The sequence below is a fragment of the Electrophorus electricus genome, chromosome 21, assembly GCF_041902795.1.
Source record: "Electrophorus electricus isolate QZ-2024a chromosome 21, ASM4190279v1, whole genome shotgun sequence".
In the NCBI taxonomy this organism is placed as follows: domain Eukaryota; kingdom Metazoa; phylum Chordata; class Actinopteri; order Gymnotiformes; family Gymnotidae; genus Electrophorus; species Electrophorus electricus.
Genome location: NC_137517.1, coordinates 3,276,691 through 3,298,538, shown reverse-complemented (window position 1 = coordinate 3,298,538; position 21,848 = coordinate 3,276,691). Strand labels below are relative to the sequence as shown.

Sequence of the window (21,848 nt, the reverse complement as noted above, 5' to 3'; positions counted from 1 at the left end):
TAAAATGCTTTAATTTGAAGGTGTCCACATTTATATTTGGACAGGAATCACAACCTTTTCATACATAGATTCCTTATTGCGGGGGTCCAAAAGTAATTGTACAGATGAACATAATTTTCCATAAATTTGCCACGTTATATCCCGTTTCCATGATTGTTTAAAGTCTGTGACTTTAAATAGAAATCACCAGATGGTGCTCATCATCCTTGGTGATGCTCGTCCTGTCTTGCGCTGGAGCCCATCGTCAGGGGCTTTTTGCGTTTGGTCTCGTCTTTGGCCTCGTCTTCGGGATTGAGACACGTACGCGCTTGCTGGGGCTCAGAAGAAAACGCAAAGTTTTGGGGGGTTTTTTTTGCCCCGAAAATAATGCAAACGTTATTTAGCCTCGGTAGAGAGCTGAGGTGCTTTGGTCGACTTCATCCTGTAGCTGCCATCATTGGCTACATTAAGAGAAATGAGACGATTCTGTTGGGCAGCCGTTAGTACCCAAGCATGCCTCACAGATGAGATGCCAGGGTTTGTATCATAACTGGGTTCCTTTATCAGCAGTGCTGTCTCAGTGCCACAGAAGACTTTGTTCTAGAACATTATCAGTTTCTTTTTGATGTACTTTTCCGCAAGTTGTAACCTGCATTCCACGGAACCTTCCTCATTACTGAAAGTGCTCCTTATCCCTTTCCAAAGACTTAGCATTCTTACTTACCATGAGAACATAATAGGTGAATGTTCAATATAAGTATGACATGTACATGCATGGGTGCTCACTGGGTATCGAACACGTGACCGTGTCACTACCATCGTGCTCTGCTCTACCAGGTAGAAATTCTCCTCTCAACAAGGAGAGACAACATATTGTATGTTTGTAACAAACGGTGCTTGACACAACGATGTGTCTGCTGATCATAACGGAAACTCAGATCTCCCGCAGATCTAGCAGAAGGTATTGCAGGCATGGAGGACGCTGAGACATCGGCACACCTCCAGACATCTTGCCAGCTAACCTGCCGTGATTGCCCACGAACGACAGCACAGTAGCAGATTCCTGAAACTATGAATTATCTGAAGAGGAGAAGCATTCAGCCATAGGTCCGACTAAGTAACCAGGTTTTCAGCCGAGACTTGAAGCCCCAGACGTGGACAGGAAGGTTCCATAGCTCGGGGGGCTTTATAGGCAAAAGCTCAGGCCCCTGATGTAATGTTCATGATTCTAAGTGCTAAAAGTGACCATGCACATGACAGAAGCAGCCCTGCACAACACCATGCCTCTCCAGCTGCAACCCTGCGATACGAAAACTGTCTGCAAGCATGACCAGATGCAGGTCTTTCTGATTGCTACAGTAGTTATTGGTGTGCATAATGTACAGGGGTGGAGACAATAACGGCCCAGCAGGGAGCCAGCGGAAGAAGATGACTGTACAGAAGGCGTGTCCGTTACACATGGAATCTGTTAGAAAACCAACAGTCCAACTTACGATATTTCGATCTAAGTTAAATTAGAGAATAACTTCTCAGCAAGCTAATGTGGCTGCGTAGTACTGAAAGCAGGTGAGAGCAGCCAAGATTGGGGTCTTTGAAATGTCAAGATGCAGATGTTCAGCAACAGATTTATTAAGGTAAAGTAGAAATTTAACTGGCAACCAAGGTGGTATGAATGAAATATAGCTAATATGCTTAAAAGCTCTGGTTCCTGCAACGACTCTGGTTGTGTTCTGGAACGACTCACGCCTGCTTAGTCACCTATGTCAACATCCAGACAGCACGACATTGCACTGATCCAAACTGTGAGCGGTAAAAACACGAAATAGTATGAGAGCTGTAGCTTAGCAAAGTTTGACAGATAGATGAAGGCTGTTTCAGTAATCTTACCTATATGTGCATCGAATAAGAGATCAGAGTCAATACTGAAGGCAGGGTTTTTCACGGTCATTCCTAATGCAGGTAAAAAGCCACAGAGATTTCAGATATAATTAGAGAGCTTGCTTCTAGGACCCTTTTGAATCAAGTAAAAGCACTTTTTGTTTTGTCTGAACTAAGTAGCAGGAAGTTACTCAATATGCAGCTTTTGATGTCCTCTACACACTCCTCATATTAAGATAGTGTCTAGCATTTTGGTTTGACTGATACATGCAGATGTGTGTTGCCGGAGGAACAGTGGATCTAATACCATGTTTACAGATTACTGTAAACAAATAAGCAACATTTATACAGTGATCCTAGAACAAAGCTTTGCAGGACACATAACATCACTTGAAATTTAATATGTATAAAATATATATATATATACTTGTATACTGAGACAATGATAATGTATCTGTTTCATTTGTTCTGACAGCGTGCCATCCTGTGGTCTTCATGTTGAGTGACTCAGATACAAACGCTACATCTAGAACCATCCAGAACCTCCCAGAACTTTCATTAGCTGTCATATGCACAAACATCACTGTACCATCATACAGCACACCAAGAAAAACACTACCATTCCTGCATGATCCACCAGTCACAGATCCACGGCAACTCTAATTTAAAGATAATGTTTCATTTTAAATCCATTATGCTAGCACACATATCTAAAATGATATTATTTGCACTTAGTATTTCAAGTCACGTTGCATATAGGACGTTTTTATTAATTTAATTGTTAATCACTTAATCTGTTTGAATCTTTTTTTACAGGTGGCTGAGCCAGTTGCCTTACATTGATGGACGAAGAATCGCTCTTTATGGAAAGGTGCTTTTTAAAATTCATTAGTTAGTGTTGTAAAATAGGCTTAGACTGTTCACATAATGCACTGGAAAAATGACTTTCTAAGTTTGTTTACAGCCCATTTATTCTGTAAAGTGCTTTGATGTTTGTTTATCTTAAAAGGGATTTGGGGGCTATTTAACCTTGAAGATCCTTAGGGCAACTGAGCAGATGTTCAGATGCTCAGCCGTCATGGCCCCGATCACAGACTTCAGGCTTTATAGTGCGTTTCCAGTCACACCTTCACAACAGGGTCAAATGTGCATTGAGTTTCTTTGGTTGTTTGGTTGGTTAGCAATGCCTGTGTGTAATCAACCCCCTTCTTAGGTGCAGCCTTCTCAGAAAGATACCTGGGCCTCCCTGGAAAGGAAGAGCATGCCTACATGGTCAGTCATGCACTCACGTCACTTCCTCATTCTTGGCACTCATAATCTTCCAGGACACGAATGAGCTCATTCAGGAATTTCTCTTTTTTTTCTTTCTTTTTTTTTTCGCAGTCGGCCTCTTTGCTGGAAGATGTCCACAAGTTGAAGGATCAAAACTTTCTCCTTTTGCACGGCACTGCGGACGGTATGCCGTGTAATCAGAAACGCAAAAGCCTAAATCAATAGCATTTATGTAAATGTTCGACAGCCCGGTGTGTGTCTGTGCGTGCATACGTGTGTGTATCCATGTGTGTACGTGTGTGTGCATGTACATGTGCGTGTACGTATGTGTGTGTGTGTGTGCGTGCGGGCAGCCCGTGTGCATTTCCAGCACAGTGCAGAACTGCTGAGCCGCCTGGTGAAGGTGAAGGCTAACTACACCCTGCAGCTGTACCCGGACGAGGGCCACACTTTCCGAGAAGAGCGCAGCATCCAGCACCTACAACGCTCCCTCCTGCATTACTTTCACAACTGCCTCCAACACGACCCACTCCTTGCTGAAGAGGAAGAGGAAGAGGAGGAAGAGGACTGAAATCATGCATGGTCACTCCCGCAGTTCTCCAAAGAGATCCAGTGGACTAGTGTCTCCCTTCTCGTTAGCAGCTTAGGCTGCTCTATTTAGCCAACAGAAAGGGGGACTGTGTGGGGATCAGACAAACCAGCCCTGCCTGCCACTTCCAACAACTGATGCTTTCAGCTACAAATCCTTATGTATTTCCAGTGTTTATCTCCCATGTGTCCTGGGTGGCTGAGATAAACGCACCAATTCTGCTTCATATTTCATATTGCACATATTCTAAGTGCACATAAAGTCCAAAAGTCTGATCCAATCAAAGTTGTCAGTAAAGAGGCAGCGTAGCACTGAACATGAGCTAAGTTCACACAGTGACACTCTGTGGCAAAGTAACGTCACTGCCATAGACGGAGTGCAAACTACATGGATCACAATAGCAGAGAATCATTGACGTAACCTCTCATGTTACCCACAGTGTTTTCTATGGTACGTTTAATGGAACAGAAAGCTACAATATGTTCTTTGAACCTAGTTCTTGCTATGCATGATGAGATGGCTGCATGGTGAAATATGAATTTTTCATGGCGTGCCAATTGCAATCAGTACCTTCACGTTGTACATTGAGAGAATCCACTAGAAGTCCCATAAATGTCAGTTTGTATACTGTATGATGGACATGAGTTTCTAAGTATTGGAATGCTTGCAATTATCCCTGTGTAAAAGACCAAGAGGCAATATCACAACATGCGCATTGATCTGCATGTAATGCAGTGCTTTACAAAAGCCTCAGTATGTTGTCATAGACACATAATATATTTCATTGTGTGTTTTTTTATAAAAGGTTTCACTGAAAACCCTTTAGGCTTTGCTGTATTATGGTTTTGAAAGGATCAATAATCATCTATTTTGCTTCCAAATGTTTTTAAAATAAACAGATTAAACAATAAAGTAACAATAAAGTGAATGAAACTAAAAGGTACAAAGCCCACAAAGGTCTCCTCATTCCTGATTAACATGGCTCATCAACCCAGACCTCATACCCTGCATGCCTTCTCCTTCCCAGTGTAGTCCACCTGGTGGGCTGACTTACTTCTACCTGGTGGGCTGACTTACTTCTACCTGGGGGGCTTCTACCTGGTGGGCTGACTTACTTCTTCCTGGTGCGCTGATTTACTTCTACCTGGTGGGCTGACTTACTTCTACGTGGTGGGCTGATTTACTTCTACCTGGTGGGCTGACTTACTTCTCATGCCTTGCTGTAGGAGATTTCAGGCATCTCTCATGAAACATAACAGTTGTGAGAAGAAATTGCACCACAGTAAATATAGCAATAAGGCATACAGTGCTCACTGAGGGTCACACACATAAGAGATGTCTGCCTCACAGGAGTGACTAATCTGCTGTCATGACATGCATAGACAATTAGGAATAATGTTATAATGCTCCTATTTTGGAACCACTGTTATGCTCACAAGTTGAATCTGAATGAATATAGGATGCGTTGTACTTTCAGAAAGCCATAATAGAAGACTTATGGACATCATCGACTTAAAAAAAGGAAAATGTCAGTTTAATTCTCCTCTGTTGGTAAACACTTTAAATTTCCTTAAACTGAGCAAAGCCACAGAATATTAGGTAATTGTGTTAAAATCACATTAAGTAATCAAGTACAGGACAAATGTTCAGTATCTGAGTACTCTGACACAGGTGGCTGAACTGTGACCGTGCTGAGAAAAGTGCGAGGAGAGTAATAACATTTCTCCCTCTGAAATACACACACACCAAATGCAGCCCACCAACTGTTGTTTACATAAGCTATGGATTTTTTATTGTTTAAATATGGACAAGGTGGATGTATGATTTTTCTATAGTAGATTTCTGCACAGACTATAGAGTATTTGTGATACATTTATATAAAAAATAATAAAATAAATACATTTAAATAATTAAAAACATCAACAGAGTACAGGACATGCAACAGTTAACAAACCAGTGATCCAAAGAAACTGTGATTCAACTGGCCATACATGATATGGTGGCCTGTAAGGTATACCTTTAGAGATTTAGAGATTTACATGAAATAAGATTTAATCACTTTAACTATCTCCACTTGTCTTGGTATTTTAGGCACATTTTCTTATAGTGACTGTGTGAATTAACATGTATTATTTCAAAAATCTTTCCAAATGAAAATGACATTTCAGACTATTTCACTATGTAATTGTCTCAGAACTTCTTGTAATGTGAAAAATAATGCATGACTGTCCTTCATTCTCTGTTTTTGAGGGTCTTTTTCCAATAAAATCTTAAACATTGAGTTGTGTACATTTAAACGAAAAACATTTCCTTTTTTGGAGTAATATTTTATCAAGGGTATCCCTTACTCTGAAGTAAGCCTACAGGATTTGTGTACTTGGCCCACCACTGCTTACACCTTTATATATTAGTTTAAAATAATACTCCTGTTAAAATAAAATACCATTTTATACAGTGTTTATAGGTCAGTGTTTAGGATATTTTTGGCAAATGCTCTGTTTTAGAACAAGACATTCATGAGGCATAATTCTAAGACCAGAAATTCTTTCATTAGCTTTAATGCAGCCTACCATATGTAATGAGGGATTTTCACAAGTTATCACTTTCTCTGCTTTTGAATACATAATGTAGAATCTTTCCCAATCATTGTTAAAAAGGAAACATTGGAAACTTGCAAGACATTTTCATCTGTATTTGAAATGTTGAGATTAGCATTTTGGATAACTTGCCACCTCTACACACTCTACTTCACATTCAAGAGAGTGTGAAGCAGGAATTTAATGCCACAGTTGTAATTCTACACAGATGTCAAGATCCTGTACAAAACCGTTATAGCTTCACGTACGGCCCAGCCCATACACTTCATACCAGAAACCACAACATTGCAAGCTCTTCACTGGGGTCATCCGATACGCACCTCCCTTTATCAGTGTTTTGCTGAATTATGTACCCGATACCTCCAAAAGGCTCAACAGTAAGGTGTCCCAGATATGGATGTATATTAGTTTAGGGTTTCTAAAAGCATTTTATAATCATGGAATCACACACTGTGGAAGTCTAAGGGAGGCCATTTGTGCTCTAAAACCAAACATTTGACAAAAACACTACAAAAGGCAGTAACACAAGGCAAAGCATATTACTTTTATATAGTACATTTTATATACAATGCAATTCAATGGGGTTTAGAAATAGAAGTTCAAAAAGTTGATTTAAATATGAAAAATTAAGAAACACTTGTAACTATTAAATTAAAAAAAAAAGTAAAGTAATGAGTTAAAAATTCACAGTAGAATTAAAAAATTGATTACCAGATAAAGTACAATGCTTCACCATGTTTAGTTTGAGGCTGTGGGTGCTACTCCATTTGTCTAAGAGGCCTGCTAGGTTTCTACACTGAGTATATCAGAAATGTATTCTGTGCTTAATTCATGCAGAGAGTTATAGACTGTTATTGGTGTTTTAAAATATATTCCTCCATTAACTGGAAACCGGTGTATAGGTGAGATGTGAATCCATTAGAACAAAGATTTCTGTCAGGTTTTTGTTGCTGTTGTTGTTTTTTAACTGATTAGACTCAGATTCTGAGAGTATATGTGCTCCCACCATAGAAAGAGTATTTATTGGGCTGTGATCGTATATTCGCATGTCAACAGCACAGCTGTGATAAGTTACTAGTAGTTTACTACTAGAATACAGACATACAAGCTGAGTATGAGGACGTTACAGCCACTTATTCACATTCATAAGGGGCAAGTGAATCCGGCCCTCTGCATAAAACCCAATCCACTCGAAACCACTCTGATCTCCTGATAAAACACGTCTTTATTTTCTCTTTTTTTTTTGATAAATAGCATTTTTCATGGGTAGACATTGCACTCTTAATATCACGACATTTTATTTTTTGGTAACAATTCGATCCGACCGTGCAATATCAAATACATAAAATGAAAGGGAACAAAACCATTTTTTCGGGTGCGCATTTCAGCGAAAGATGCTGTACTCGAGTTTCTAAATGCCTGCGGAAACAGTCGCTCCACCCAATGCGCTTGCACTTAGCTTTATCCGCTGGCATTTCCTCGACCACCTATTACGCAAAATATTAAATTAAGGCTCGCCGGTCTTGAACCAATCATATTAAAACGCGATGACCCCCAACTACCAATAAAATTGCGCTGTACACTCGTCCGGCCAATAACGCAGCTCTGCGCGGTTTCCCCATCCAATCCCAACGGTCACCACGTCCGGGCCCAGAGTCCCTTTTCAACCTTCACTACCAACAGGGGCACCTTCAACCATTTCCGTGGCGCACCGGCAGCGGATCGATTAATAATAATAATCGCTAATATTCCCATATACACACACTGGCATTATGTCTTTTCTTACTATCAGCAGGGTAGCGCCAAGACTTCTCAATTCAAAGGTAAGAATCGTTTACTAAGACCAGTAAGCGGACTAGTTAGGTGGCTTGCGAGTTGGCTAGCTAAGCTTCCTTGGTTTAAGACAGTTTAACGTTTTCAAACAAAATTGTCCCCAATAATACGCCTTTTTCTGCTTTGACAAAGGTAGCAGCCTGCCGCACAGTTGAGCTAACTTAACAAGATAAAACGACCGCCAGATAAATGAGCAGCTAGCTAACGCTGTTGTGATAGCTAAGTTAGCTTTAGCCTAGCTGTGAACTATCAAGTCTTCCAGAGCTCTTCTGGAGTAGCAGATGGCCGGTTACCCGACAGGGTACGGTAGTCCGGTGTCGGTGATAACATCTTTTGTTCTGCATCTGGCCAGCAAGCTTGCTATGGAGAAATGTTAGCTAAGTTGCTAGGGAGAAATGTTAGCTAGGTTAGGACAGCTACAGCATGAGGAGCAGTGGGCTGTGGTTGGAACAAAGCTAGGCTAACTAGCTCACCAGGAAGCCAAAAGCAAAGGTCCCGATTTGTCGCTATTGTCGTTTAATTTAGCTGTCATCCCTAACTGTTTTCTTATAATGTTTGCGTCTTTGGATCATTAGAATGTCCTTAACCATGGCAAGTTAAATATATCGCTCATGTATCTCTGATAACCTTCCTTCCTGAAGAGATCATGCCCGGCTAACTGCCAGCTCCTTGCGTTGCTGAGGGTATTAAAAAGCAAGAGGCCATACTACGGTTCCCTAGAGTTCTGTCAGTAACCAGACAAGAGGCCGTACTACGGTTCCCTAGAGCTCTGTCAGTAACCAGACAAGAGGCCGTACTACGGTTCCCTAGAGCTCTGTCAGTAACCAGACAAGAGGCCGTACTACGGTTCCCTATAGTTCTGTCAGTAACCAGACAAGAGGCCGTACTACGGTTCCCTATAGCTCTGTCAGTAACCAGACAAGAGGCCGTACTACGGTTCCCTATAGCTCTGTCAGTAACCAGACAAGAGGCCGTACTACGGTTCCCTAGAGCTCTGTCAGTAACCAGACAAGAGGCCGTACTACGGTTCCCTAGAGCTCTGTCAGTAAGCAGACAAGAGGCCGTACTACGGTTCCCTAGAGCTCTGTCAGTAAGCAGACAAGAGGCCGTACTACGGTTCCCTAGAGCTCTGTCAGTAAGCAGACAAGAGGCCGTACTACGGTTCCCTAGAGCTCTGTCAGTAACCAGACAAGAGGCCGTACTACGGTTCCCTAGAGCTCTGTCAGTAAGCAGACAAGAGGCCGTACTACGGTTCCCTAGAGCTGTGTCAGTAAGCAGACAAGAGGCCGTACTACGGTTCCCTAGAGCTCTGTCAGTAAGCAGACAAGAGGCCGTACTACGGTTCCCTAGAGCTCTGTCAGTAAGCAGACAAGAGGCCGTACTACGGTTCCCTAGAGCTCTGTCAGTAAGCAGACAAGAGGCCGTACTACGGTTCCCTAGAGCTCTGTCAGTAAGCAGACAAGAGGCCGTACTACGGTTCCCTAGAGCTCTGTCAGTAAGCAGACAAGAGGCCGTACTACGGTTCCCTAGAGCTGTGTCAGTAAGCAGACGTCATGTGCGCAGCAGTCGTCATTCAGAACTGTACTTGATGCTTTTGGCATAAGGTTAAGTGGTATTGTAGCAGGGAATTTGTGCGCTTCAAAGATTCGCTATCCTCTCCTGAAAGAGTATTGTTGCCTTATAACATGAGCCTTACAATATATTTTTCATGAATATGAGTAAGCCATATGGTTACAATGTGTGAGTACTAATACATAATAGATCCTGTCCCTGCTTTCCATGTCTATCCACCGTGCTTGCAATAAGGGGAGACTTTAATTTCCCATTATATTGAGGAGGTGGATATGATCTCCAGTGCTTGTTTTTTTTTCTCCCAGAGTAACCATGCCTTGCAAAGTAAAACGTGTTTGGCTGAATGTCCTCCTTTCCCCCTTTTTTCTCTTTTCTGGTTTTGAAGATGGCCTATGGAGGTTTGTAAACTGCTTTAGCTTGTACAGTGTAAGCTGTTGAGGGTAAACAAAATGATGTTAGAGTAGAGGGAACGGCTGCTATTTGTAAGTAATTCAGATGTTGATAAGTCAGCTGCATTTTAAGCTCCTGACTGGGTGCAACTCGTGCTCTGATAGAGCTATAGTGGCATTCTCTCTTTTATTTTTAATCTTTACTTTGATGGGAAAGTTTTGTGTCTTGCATAATATTTGGTGTTTTTTGTAGTTAAGCTTGACAAATTTAATACCCATAGAATGGGAAGGCCCTCTGTGTTTGTTTTTAATGGATTTGTTTTAAAGATGGATCTATTTAGCTCATGACTGTTTTTGACCTGGTGACTTTTGGGACATCATTTTGTACTCTCAGATTCTTCTCTGTTTTAGAGGGCCCTGAAATATCCTCAGTACTCTAACAGCATTCCTGTGTTAAAGCCATTGCCGCTGTTTCACATCTTTGTAGTTTCCTGCCAGCACTCTCCCTAGGAAGGTCCCACTGTTCGTATCATGACTCTGGCTTGCTGCACACCGCAGAAGGTTTTGGACCAGAAGTGGGTCAAAGGTTACTGAGAACCTTTATTTTTTATTTTTTCTCGCTTCTATCTGATACCATTTGCCTTGAAATGGTTTTCAAGGTCACTGGAAGGGGTAGGCCTATTTGATGGTGCTCTGATAAGGCTGGTTTAGTCCACACTGTCATTAAACAGTCATTTGGTTTAAAGACAATCTGCAGACAGGACAGTAGAAGCTGCCGGTTGTGTTACATAATCTCCCTCATCTGATCTGGCCACGGTCTCTCCTTTGGTAGGTAAAGTGCGGGTGACTTTAATTATAGTAGAATCACCTCAAAGCTATCACATGAAGTCAGTCAGCAACAAATTGCAGTGGGCAATATTTTGCACCCATTATGAAGTGTGGGAAGGACCTAAGAGGCTACTTTTTATTTAGGTCCTGGTTATGTTTAGCCCCCCGATGGGCAGGGGTATAGGGTTTCAGAACACTGACCTGTTTGAGATAGCCATTGCAGAGGGATTACTGGCTTGTGTTCAAAAACGTGTTTCCCTATCTGACACCAGTCTGCGCAGTCCTTGTCCACTTTAATCCAGTGCGGTAATACTGTTTGGATTTTAGTCCAACGCAGTGGCCTTCTCTGTTTAGTCTTTAATCCAGGGCAGTCATCTACTGTTTGGTCTTTTCCTTGGGTCTTTGCAGATTGTGTTTGAGTCGTACTGAATTTATTTTGTGCATAGTTTGACCCTAGTGTATTGGATATGGATTATGATTTAGTGTAAAGCAAAATAGCTTGTGTCTGAGCTCTAACAGATCTGATTGGTTGATCGGTACCTTGGTGGTCACTTTGTTTGGGCATTTCTGGAAATATCCTGGTGGTGTCAGTGGAAATATTTGCACCATAGCCAGAGATGGAAAAACCTTGTTTCCTCTTCCATCAGTGCTGCAGAGGTAAACTGTCTGATGGACTTTGGCTCAGAGCTGGAGCCCAATAACTCATCTTGAGCGTTAGATTAGGAGATGACTGCCAGTGGGTAGATGAGTTGTCCTTCCCCCTCCTTGCATAACATTGGTAAGCATGTGATTTTTTGTTTCAGACATGGTAGAATTCCGCAGATTGCCTATGACCTGAATGTTTGTGTGTCATTTGGCCATGGTCACAGGAAGCCTGTAAGATTTTGTATGAAACTCTGACATGCTGTGTCCTGTAGGTCTTGTAGTAATGATTACTGCTCTGCTTTTTAAAAATTCTGTATTCCATTCTGATGAAGTGGTGTGATTAAAAATTGGCAGTGGTGGGAACCCCATGATTTTATTTTAATGCAACAACCATTTATTAAGTTAAATATATGAACCCATCTAGTGTGTTGTTATTATTTTTTTATTACACGCAGTATCTTTGGTTTATGCACCACTTATACATAGTATCAGTAGTGCACTGCTGGTGTGCATCTCCATATGCGATTGCAGCATGTGACCTGTGCAGATACCCCATCTGAATAAGACTGACCCAAGTAACCTTTGCAGGGGTTGAACATTTTCAGTTATTTAATTTACATCACATTTTTATATATAACACTGCTACTTAATGAGTATATTTTGTACAATATCAAATATAATTAACACGGTGAATTATAAAATGTTAATGTCATTGGTTTTAATGGTTCCCTTGAAAAGAATATATTTTACATACTTCTACATGCTTTTTTGCAAACACTGAGGCTCTTTGGGTTCAGCCTTGGTTTATCCATAAGCCTGTTGGGGAATTTTGTGAATTAACGCAGAATTGATCGAGAGAGAATCATAGCCTTATTCATAATAAGAATCCATTACCTTCATTTGTCGGAGCTGTGTCCTGATCATTTAGCTAGATGAGTGGAATATTAATCACTGGTGTATCTGTAACTAAATACACAGAAATGATGATTGATATAAAGGTTATGTAAATGTGTCTGCACCTTAAAAAGTGAAAGTGTATGCAATGGTCTATTTTATAATGCTTAACACTGCTGTTTCTTTGCTGCAATATGGTTTATGTTTATAATTTTCTTTCTGCTTTCTTTGTGTTCCTCAGACTTCAGCATGTATCGTTGTGTCCGCCAGAAAAGCCAGTGCGTCCACAGTAAGTACCTCTGAGCCTCTCGTACTGAAAATGCACCAGGCCACCCCACACCAAGCTCTCAGACCCGGTCATCACACCTCTGAGCCTCTCGTACTGAAAATGCACCAGGCCACACCACACCAAGCTCTCAGACCCGGTCATTACACCTCTGAGCCTCTCGTACTGAAAATGCACCAGGCCACCCCACACCAAGCTCTCAGACCCGGTCATCACACCTCTGAGCCTCTCGTACTGAAAATGCACCAGGCCACACCACACCAAGCTCTCAGACCCGGTCATCACACCTCTGAGCCTCTCGTACTGAAAATGCACCAGGCCACACCACACCAAGCTCTCAGACCCGGTCATCACACCTCTGAGCCTCTCGTACTGAAAATGCACCAGGCCACCCCACACCAAGCTCTCAGACCCGGTCATCACACCTCTGAGCCTCTCGTACTGAAAATGCACCAGGCCACCCCACACCAAGCTCTCAGACCCGGTCATCACACCTCTGAGCCTCTCGTACTGAAAATGCACCAGGCCACACCACACCAAGCTCTCAGACCCGGTCATCACACCTCTGAGCCTCTCGTACTGAAAATGCACCAGGCCACACCACACCAAGCTCTCAGACCCGGTCATCACACCTCTGAGCCTCTCGTACTGAAAATGCACCAGGCCACCCCACACCAAGGTCTCAGACCCGGTCATCACACCTCTGAGACTCTCGTACTGAAAATGCACCAGGCCACACCACACCAAGCTCTCAGACCCGGTCATCACACCTCTGAGCCTCTCGTACTGAAAATGCACCAGGCCACCCCACACCAAGCTCTCAGACCCGGTCATCACACCTCTGAGCCTCTCGTACTGAAAATGCACCAGGCCACCCCACACCAAGCTCTCAGACCCGGTCATCACACCTCTGAGCCTCTCGTACTGAAAATGCACCAGGCCACACCACACCAAGCTCTCAGACCCGGTCATCACACCTCTGAGCCTCTCGTACTGAAAATGCACCAGGCCACACCACACCAAGCTCTCAGACCCGGTCATCACACCTCTGAGCCTCTCGTACTGAAAATGCACCAGGCCACCCCACACCAAGGTCTCAGACCCGGTCATCACACCTCTGAGACTCTCGTACTGAAAATGCACCAGGCCACACCACACCAAGCTCTCAGACCCGGTCATCACACCTCTGAGCCTCTCGTACTGAAAATGCACCAGGCCACCCCACACCAAGCTCTCAGACCCGGTCATCACACCTCTGAGACTCTCATACTGAAAATGCACCAGGCCACCCCACACCAAGCTCTCAGACCCAGTCATCACCTCTGGATTAGGGTGCATGGCACTTTTCTTTGTTTACCTTTGTCTTTCTGTGACCATCATGTGACTAGACCAATAAGGTCACAGGTCTTTTTTTTTTTTTCTCCCCTTTTTTTTACTAGATTCCTCAAAAGGCATTTGAACTGTAAGGACAATTATTTAGACCATCTATTGACCCTCTAACCTCTTGACCTTTACAGAATTTGAAAGATGTGTTGGCAGATCTGATCCCCAAAGAACAGACTAGGATCAAGAACTTCAAGCAGCAGTATGGAAAAACCACCATCGGCCAAATCACTGTGGATATGGTGAGACAGTTTAATTACTGCCGTTTTAAAAAATAAGCAACTTTTGCTGGCACCTGTTTTATTGAGGGAGCCAAATATGCAGGCGCCTGCGTAATCAAAACAATTCATCGGATGTTGGTAGTCATCCAAGATTTTGACAGGCACATAAATGAGGCCATTCAAAAATTGGGAAAATCCTTAATTAATTAATTGATTTAGTATAAGCATGCCTAATAAAATTCAGAGTTTAATTTTTGCCCACCTCTTTAGCTGTGTCTGGTTCACACTTGTAGTATTAGCCTTGTTTGCTACCTTTTTAATTAAATTATCAATGATTTTATTAAAAAATTAAACAGGTAGTTACTGGTAACCAAATTCATAGACACACCCAGCACATTTATTAACAGATTTGCAAAACTCGGTTCTATTCAGGAAAATCTTAAATTGGCTAAGTGTTTGTTTTTGATGCTTTAAGTAGGATACAGTCTGTTTCGAGGGCTTGAACATTTAGGCCAATCTGACTATTAAAACGGGCTCACTGTGCTGTGGGCTCACTAGCTTGTCTGTTAATGTTGCTTAGCCACTGTTGCTCCTAAACACAGTATTAATATTATGAGTAAATTGTATTAATTTGTTGATTTGAACTTTTTTTGCTCTTCTCACATTTTAAAAAGGTAATTCCTATAGTAGTGGCAGATGGTGGGATCTTATTACCTGGAAATTCAGTTCTCTGTTAATCTTTTATTTTCAGTACAGCCATCATTCGTCATTCACTGTTTTATATAGCTTGTTGTTTGTGCCCGAAAACCTTTTCAAACCTTTTCGACCAGTTTCCGAGACCTACAGATGAAGTCTGTAGAAAAATAATTTCCATTGGGGACTTGCCACTGGCCTTTCAAGTTATTTCAAGCCAGCTTTTGGTATTTATTGTAACATGCTGCTCAGCTGTACATCCTGTTAAAGTGAAACTCTTTGTTTGGGGCTTTGTTGGGGCGTTGTTTGTTTACCTGAGCTCCAGTCATCTTGCACTTGATACCTAATTGCTTTTTAGATAGTTTCAGTTAGATGCTTTACTTACAGAGGCTGCAGATCCTTAAATGCAAAGAAGCATAGTGTAGCCACTCATTTTTTATTTTTATTAAATTAGTTTTTAATTTATTATTTTAAAATGGTGACATTTGAGTTAGAGTACTTCAGATCATTAAATACATTCACATTCACGCGTTACATTTTTTTTTTTTGGGGCTATTTTAAAAAGGGAAGTAAAAACGCTCTGACAACATTCCCAAAACTTGGCCATCTTTATTAGTGTTATTAGTAAAACTACGTTGAGTAAGGACCGTCCTCTGATTCATAGGTGACTAAACTGTCGGCCTGTTCCACCTCTTTTCCTCGCTCTTTCTTTTTCTTTCTTTCTTTCTTTTTCTTTCTTTCTTTCTTTTTCTTTCTTTCTTTCTTTTTCTTTCTTTCTTTCTTTCTTTCTTTCTTTCTTTCTTTCTTTCTTTCTTTCTTTTTATTTCTTTCTTTCTTTTTCTTTCTTTCTTTCTTTTTCTTTCTTTCTTTCTTTTTCTTTCTTTCTTTCTTTTTCTTTCTTTCTTTCTTTTTCTTTCTTTCTTTTTCTTTCTTTCTTTCTTTTTCTTTCTTTTTCTTTTTTTCTTTCTTTTTCTTTTTTTCTTTCTTTTTCTTTCTTTCTTTCTTTTTCTTTTTTTCTTTCTTTTTCTTTCTTTCTTTCTTTTTCTTTCTTTCTTTCTTTTTCTTTCTTTCTTTCTTTTTCTTTCTTTCTTTCTTTTTCTTTCTTTCTTTCTTTTTCTTTCTTTCTTTCTTTTTCTTTCTTTCTTTTTCTTTCTTTCTTTTTCTTTCTTTCTTTCTTTCTTTCTTTCTTTCTTTCTTCTGTTAGCTTTACATCTTAGATTACGCCAACGTATGTAAGCATCTCCAGTGCTCTGATTGGTCAGCCTGTGTATCCAGGGCTGCTAAGGTCATGGTGCGATGCGTCCACACAGATAGCTGTCTGCTGTTAAGCAGAGTCTGTTTGGTTGCATACCTTTGGTCATCAGGGCGATCGAACCTCCCAGCTTATTGTGTCAGGGAAATCTAATTATTATAATTACACAGGCCACAAATATTTGGCTATGATTTAATTCACTTGAAGATTGTTGATATATTCTTGGGATTGTGTTTGGTTTTTTTGGATTTTTTAAAAATAAAAGTTAGAATATTTCATTATATATTTAGAATTGAATGATTGATTATTGACAAACTTGTGTGTGTGTGTGTGTGTGTGTGTGTGTGTGTGTGTGTGTGTGTGTGTGTGAGAAACAGGTCTATGGAGGAATGAGAGGCATGAAGGGTTTGGTATATGAGACTTCAGTACTCGATCCAGATGAAGTAAGTGGCATGTTGTTTTGTGGATGGATTAAACTTTGCATTAGCCATTAATACACACATCCATGGAGTACCCAATTTGGATCAATAATTGATTGATTTGACTTTTTGTAGAGAGCTTCTTAACCTCATCCAGATAAATGGGGCCCACCCACTGAACCTGTGTCTGTGGACTTGTGTGTTGTCAGGGTATCCGTTTCCGTGGCTACAGTATTCCAGAGTGTCAGCAGCTGTTGCCAAAAGCTGCAGGGGGGGAGGAGCCTTTGCCTGAAGGACTCTTCTGGCTGCTGGTCACTGGCCAAGTGCCCACCGAGGAACAGGTGAGAAGGTTTGCTCGCACAGGAAGGACATCATCTGGTAATGTATTACAGGGCTTCTGTTCTACGTACTTTTAAAAATCGGGTTTTTTGTCATTTCAGTAGTTTATAGCACAGCCTTGGTCATGTTGAGGACCTGTGTGGAATACAGGGCCATTCATTTTTGTCGTTTTCAATCTTGTTTGGGGGGTCTGTGGAAACTCATTCAGGTTTATAGTCACTAAAATAGGGGAGTAAGAGTTAGCTAGCCTCAGTGACCGGTGCCACCCTCACCCAGCCCTGCCCGTCCACAGGCCGGCTGGTTGTCTAAGGAATGGGCGAAGCGCGCTGCCCTCCCCTCTCACGTGGTCACCATGCTGGACAACTTCCCCACCAACCTGCACCCCATGTCCCAGTTCAGCGCAGCAATCACGGCCCTGAACAGCGAGAGCAACTTTGCCCGAGCTTACTCCGAGGGAGTCCACAAGAGCAAGTACTGGGAGGTGACGCAGACAGTACCGGCGCAATGAACCCACGCCACGCCACCCCTGTCCCTCATGAATGTGCTCATTAACCTCTTTCTGCTTTAGTTTGTCTACGAGGACTCCATGGACCTGATCGCCAAGCTCCCGTGCGTGGCCGCAAAGATCTACCGCAATCTGTACCGCGAGGGCAGCAGCATCGATGCCATCGACTCCAACCTGGACTGGTCCCACAATTTTACCAATATGCTGGGATACAGCGAGCCCAAGTTCACCGAACTCATGAGGCTTTACCTGACCATCCACAGGTAGCCACTCAAGCTGACTTCGGGGCTTCCCTTGTCAACACAAGGCTTGACACTTGCTCTTTATTAGCCAGGCTCTGGTGACTTTCATCTTGGCAAAACCATGCCAGCTTCATTTAAAATTGTGCCTTTGAACTGATTGGGGGGGGGGGGGGTGACCAAGAAATGAGAAGTCAGTATGTAGAGATTCCACTTAAAAAAGTAAATGAATAAAGATTTAAATAAGTTTGTGGGGGTTTTTTTAAACCTACTTTTCAAAAAGACTCAAGCTGCATTAGAAGAAAACTTTAGTCATTTCACCTGGTTTTGTTTTTGCAAGATGGCATCCCTGTACAAGGCTGAACTCTCTTAATGACTGGTAGCTAGAAACCTACAGCCTTAAAACAACATTTGTTTCCCATTTGGTCATTTGACTTGGTTCTCCAATGGATTCCTCCTACACCTTTTTATTAAAGTATCAAAGAAAAAAGTGCCTCATATCTCTTGTTATTGGTCAGTAAGCCATCAGTAATCTTACTTTTTGAAATACTTTGATATTTTGAACATGCACTTAATGGCTTTTTGATAAGTCTGTCTGTCTGTCTGTCTTTCAGTGATCATGAGGGTGGCAATGTCAGCGCACACACCAGTCACCTGGTGGGCAGTGCTCTGTCTGACCCCTACCTCTCATTCAGCGCAGCCATGAACGGCCTGGCTGGGCCCTTGCACGGATTAGCCAATCAGGTATGAGCCTAACTTGAATCCTGTCACTCCTGATGAACTGAGTGACTGCTCAGAACAGATCTCAGAATCAGAATCGAAATTTGATATTAAAAAAAAAAAGAAACCAAAATGTGAAACTCTTGAAAAACCACCTAAACGGCTTGTCAGTCTTAGCTGAGAACAGTCTGGGCGTGGTCCTGATATTCCAGTGTGCAGACTTGCTTGACGGTGCACAGTTAAACTCACACAGCCTGCAATAACTCTGAATTTCTTGCACCACTTTGTACCTGCGTGCTGATGGAATGTTTGTTTTCATGCTGAAAACTAAACTATAGGCTTAGGCACAAATGGCTAAATCAGTGGACAGTGAACGGAAGTGTAGACCATTGGGTTTTCCTGTACCAAATGGCAATGCAGCCTATGTAAAGCTTCCTAACCTTTGACCACCCATTCTACATTGGAAAGGGAGAAACTGCTTTGTATATTTTAGAATAGTTTGGGACGATATTCTTACGACAAACTTTATATACGTACATTATGTGGTGACGAGAAGGACCAACCTAATTGGAAGGAAAAGCATTTAGTTTCCCTAGGCCTTTATATGGATGAATAACTTTAACTTATATTTAAAAAAATATATATATATATATATATTTATTTCCAACATTTTCCATGTTAAACATGTTAGAAATGTTAAAACATGTTGCTAAGCATTGGAACGTTTTCTGGGTGTGAAGACTAGTCCTTTGTGTCCTGCAGGAGGTGCTAGTGTGGCTGACGGCCCTGCAGAAAGAACTGGGTGGAGAAGTGTCTGATGAAAAGATGAGGGATTACATCTGGAACACACTTAAGTCTGGCAGGGTGAGAACACACGTACACACACACGCACACACACACACACACACACATCTGTATGTTTCTGTCTATTAATGTCCTTTTTTTTATTAAAACTGTTTTGCTCTCTCTGCACCTGTTTAACATGAGCACGATCAAAGTGCAGAAAACCTTTGGAAAAGTTTTGAATGAACAAACATCCATAGCAAAACCCTCCATACTTCAGTCATATCATAGCAGTACTCTGAACAAATGTTGCCAAAAAAGCAGTTACTCAGCCAAGTTGTGTTTTAAATCTATGCCAACACTAAAACTCTCAAAATGATAACAGCATCTAGGTTCATATACTGCTAGGCAACACACCAGCACGCAGAATTTACATTTTAGAGATTAGTCAGATTCGGTTTGGTTAGCCTGATATGAGGAGTGTCTTGGTTAGTACACTTGTAACATGCCAAACCATCTAAGCCATCACACTGGACTATATGCAGATACCCACAACGAAGTGGTAGATAACGAAACGAAGCACAAATAAAAAAGGTAAAACAGTGAAGGTATAAGAGGGATATTCGACATGTACGTAGATGAGAAACGCGTATAATGCGTTTAACTGTTTGGATGACGTGACCGACCTTGAGGGGCCGTAGTGCGCTGTTGCACTAAACCTGTCCGTTCTCTCGCACGAACACGCCAGGTGGTGCCTGGCTACGGGCACGCCGTGCTGAGAAAGACCGACCCGCGCTACACGTGCCAGCGTGAGTTTGCCCTGAAGCACCTGCCCAGCGACCCCATGTTCAAGCTAGTGTCTCAGCTCTACAAGATCGTGCCCAACGTACTGCTGGAGCAGGGCAAGGCCAAGAACCCCTGGCCCAACGTGGACGCCCACAGCGGCGTGCTCCTACAGGTCAGGCCCTGTGCGTGTGCGTGTGCGTGGGTTTTCAGTAGGGTTTCCCTGAACTGTTCAGTATTTGGCTTAGTCTCGGTTACAATGGTCTTCGTATCTTAATTCGGTATTCTGAAGCTTCAGGTTGTGACCTCAGAAAGCTTCAAAAGTAAGATCAACTACTTTATGTTTAGAGATGTTAATGTTTTGAATATTTAGAGTAAAGGAATATAAAATAAATTAAAGCTGGTTTAGGTTACCATGTCAGAAATTCACAAACATTCGCCTCATGTAATTTCATATGTAGAGGTACATATTTGATCAATCATATCAACTATTAGGATGTTTAATCCTTGGTAGCTACAAGTACAGCTACACGCAATACACATGCAAAGCTTTTATCAGCTTGTCAAACTGAATGGTGCATTTCTGTTTATTTGCAACATCGTGTATTATTAATACAATGTTGCTGCTTACTAGAAATAGTTTAAGCTATAATGAATCTGCATAATATGTGAGTAATTATCCATTGTTGTTGTTTATAATTATTTTTATTAATTTTTTGTTCATTTTGATTGGGAACATTGCATAGTGTAGATATTGGCGTTCGAAGCCTTTAAATTACTATTCAGGCTAGCTCAAATTTTCAACCTTTTGATTTCAGTCGTTTGTCACATTTTAAAATTCTTACCTTTTTAAAAAAATTCATTTGTACAAATGAAGCTGGCTCTGATGCATGTTGCCTTGTATAGGTTAACGGGCTCTCTCTCTCTGTCTCTGTCTCTGTCTCTGCGTGTGTGTGTGGTTGCGTGTGTTGCACAGTATTATGGCATGACTGAGATGAACTACTACACGGTGCTGTTCGGCGTGTCCCGTGCCCTGGGCGTGCTGGCCCAGCTGGTGTGGAGCAGAGCCCTGGGCTTCCCTCTAGAGCGACCAAAGTCCATGAGCACAGACGGACTGATGGGCCTCGTGGGAGACAAGTCTGGCTAGAAGCAGAGGAGGTGGGGTCAAGGGCAAGGTGGCATGGCTACTTTAAGAACAAGCTCTGGTGTGAGGGATTCAAAGAGACAGTACGCTTTTAAAATTCACTTAGATCTAAAAAAGAAAAAAGGCCCTTTTTGATCAATACTATTACTGAACATAGTGTGACTAACGTAAACAGACCCGCTGTTGGATCATGGCTCATTGTGTTTTGTTTGATTAAAAGAATTCTGGTTTAATGGACTAACCATTCACCAGTGCGTTAAGCAGGGAACTTATGCTGTAGCATTAGATATCTGCTGTTCAGTGTGTCATTTGGTTTATGTGTATATATTTTATGGGAATAAACAGACCCTTTTTTTTACAGCCGTAGTTTAACATCAGTTACTTTTATCTCCTCAGTTCCCATGTTACATTTTGTAATCTTGAAGCCAATCTGATCCTTGATGTTCAGCCAGGCATGGCATCCCCCAATATTATAAACATGTTTTCGTATAAGAACACTCCAAATGGCAAAAACAAACCCCTTTTAAACACGAGTGAATTCATGACTAAATCATTTCAGCTCAGTAAGCTTGTGATTCCCTTAAAAGGGTACTGCCCCTTTAAAT

The 21,848-nt window shown here is 41.8% G+C and overlaps 2 protein-coding genes across 2 annotated transcripts in view; both read left to right on the top strand.

Annotated features, from left to right (window-relative positions):
* LOC113576421 (inactive dipeptidyl peptidase 10) overlaps positions 1–4,211 on the top strand; it is a 34,879-nt gene extending 30,668 nt beyond the window's left edge. The window contains exons 21-25 of the mRNA XM_035521499.2: positions 2,674–2,728; positions 2,867–2,966; positions 3,071–3,129; positions 3,241–3,313; positions 3,483–4,211. Of these exons, the coding sequence (XP_035377392.1) occupies positions 2,674–2,728; positions 2,867–2,966; positions 3,071–3,129; positions 3,241–3,313; positions 3,483–3,700 (505 nt within the window). The 3' untranslated portion in view covers positions 3,701–4,211. The remainder of the gene's footprint in view (positions 1–2,673; positions 2,729–2,866; positions 2,967–3,070; positions 3,130–3,240; positions 3,314–3,482) is intronic.
* A 3,754-nt stretch (positions 4,212–7,965) lies between these two features.
* Positions 7,966–21,603, top strand: cs (citrate synthase). The gene is made up of 11 exons (XM_027008481.3): positions 7,966–8,138; positions 12,718–12,765; positions 14,280–14,387; positions 16,689–16,754; positions 16,940–17,071; positions 17,362–17,550; positions 17,638–17,837; positions 18,428–18,557; positions 19,296–19,397; positions 20,065–20,274; positions 21,076–21,603. Exons 1-11 carry the CDS (start codon positions 8,088–8,090, stop codon positions 21,244–21,246), a joined length of 1,407 nt encoding a protein of 468 aa, XP_026864282.2. The 5' UTR covers positions 7,966–8,087; the 3' UTR covers positions 21,247–21,603.
* The last annotated feature ends 245 nt before the right edge of the window (positions 21,604–21,848 follow it).

Coding starts and splice junctions, on each gene's coding strand:
- cs (XM_027008481.3), top strand. CDS start 8,088: ATGTCTTTTCTTACTATCAGCAGGGTAGCGCCAAGACTTCTCAATTCA. Junction 14,388..16,688: donor GCCAAATCACTGTGGATATG/GTGAGACAGTTT, acceptor TGTGAGAAACAG/GTCTATGGAGGAATGAGAGG. Junction 16,755..16,939: donor CAGTACTCGATCCAGATGAA/GTAAGTGGCATG, acceptor GTGTGTTGTCAG/GGTATCCGTTTCCGTGGCTA.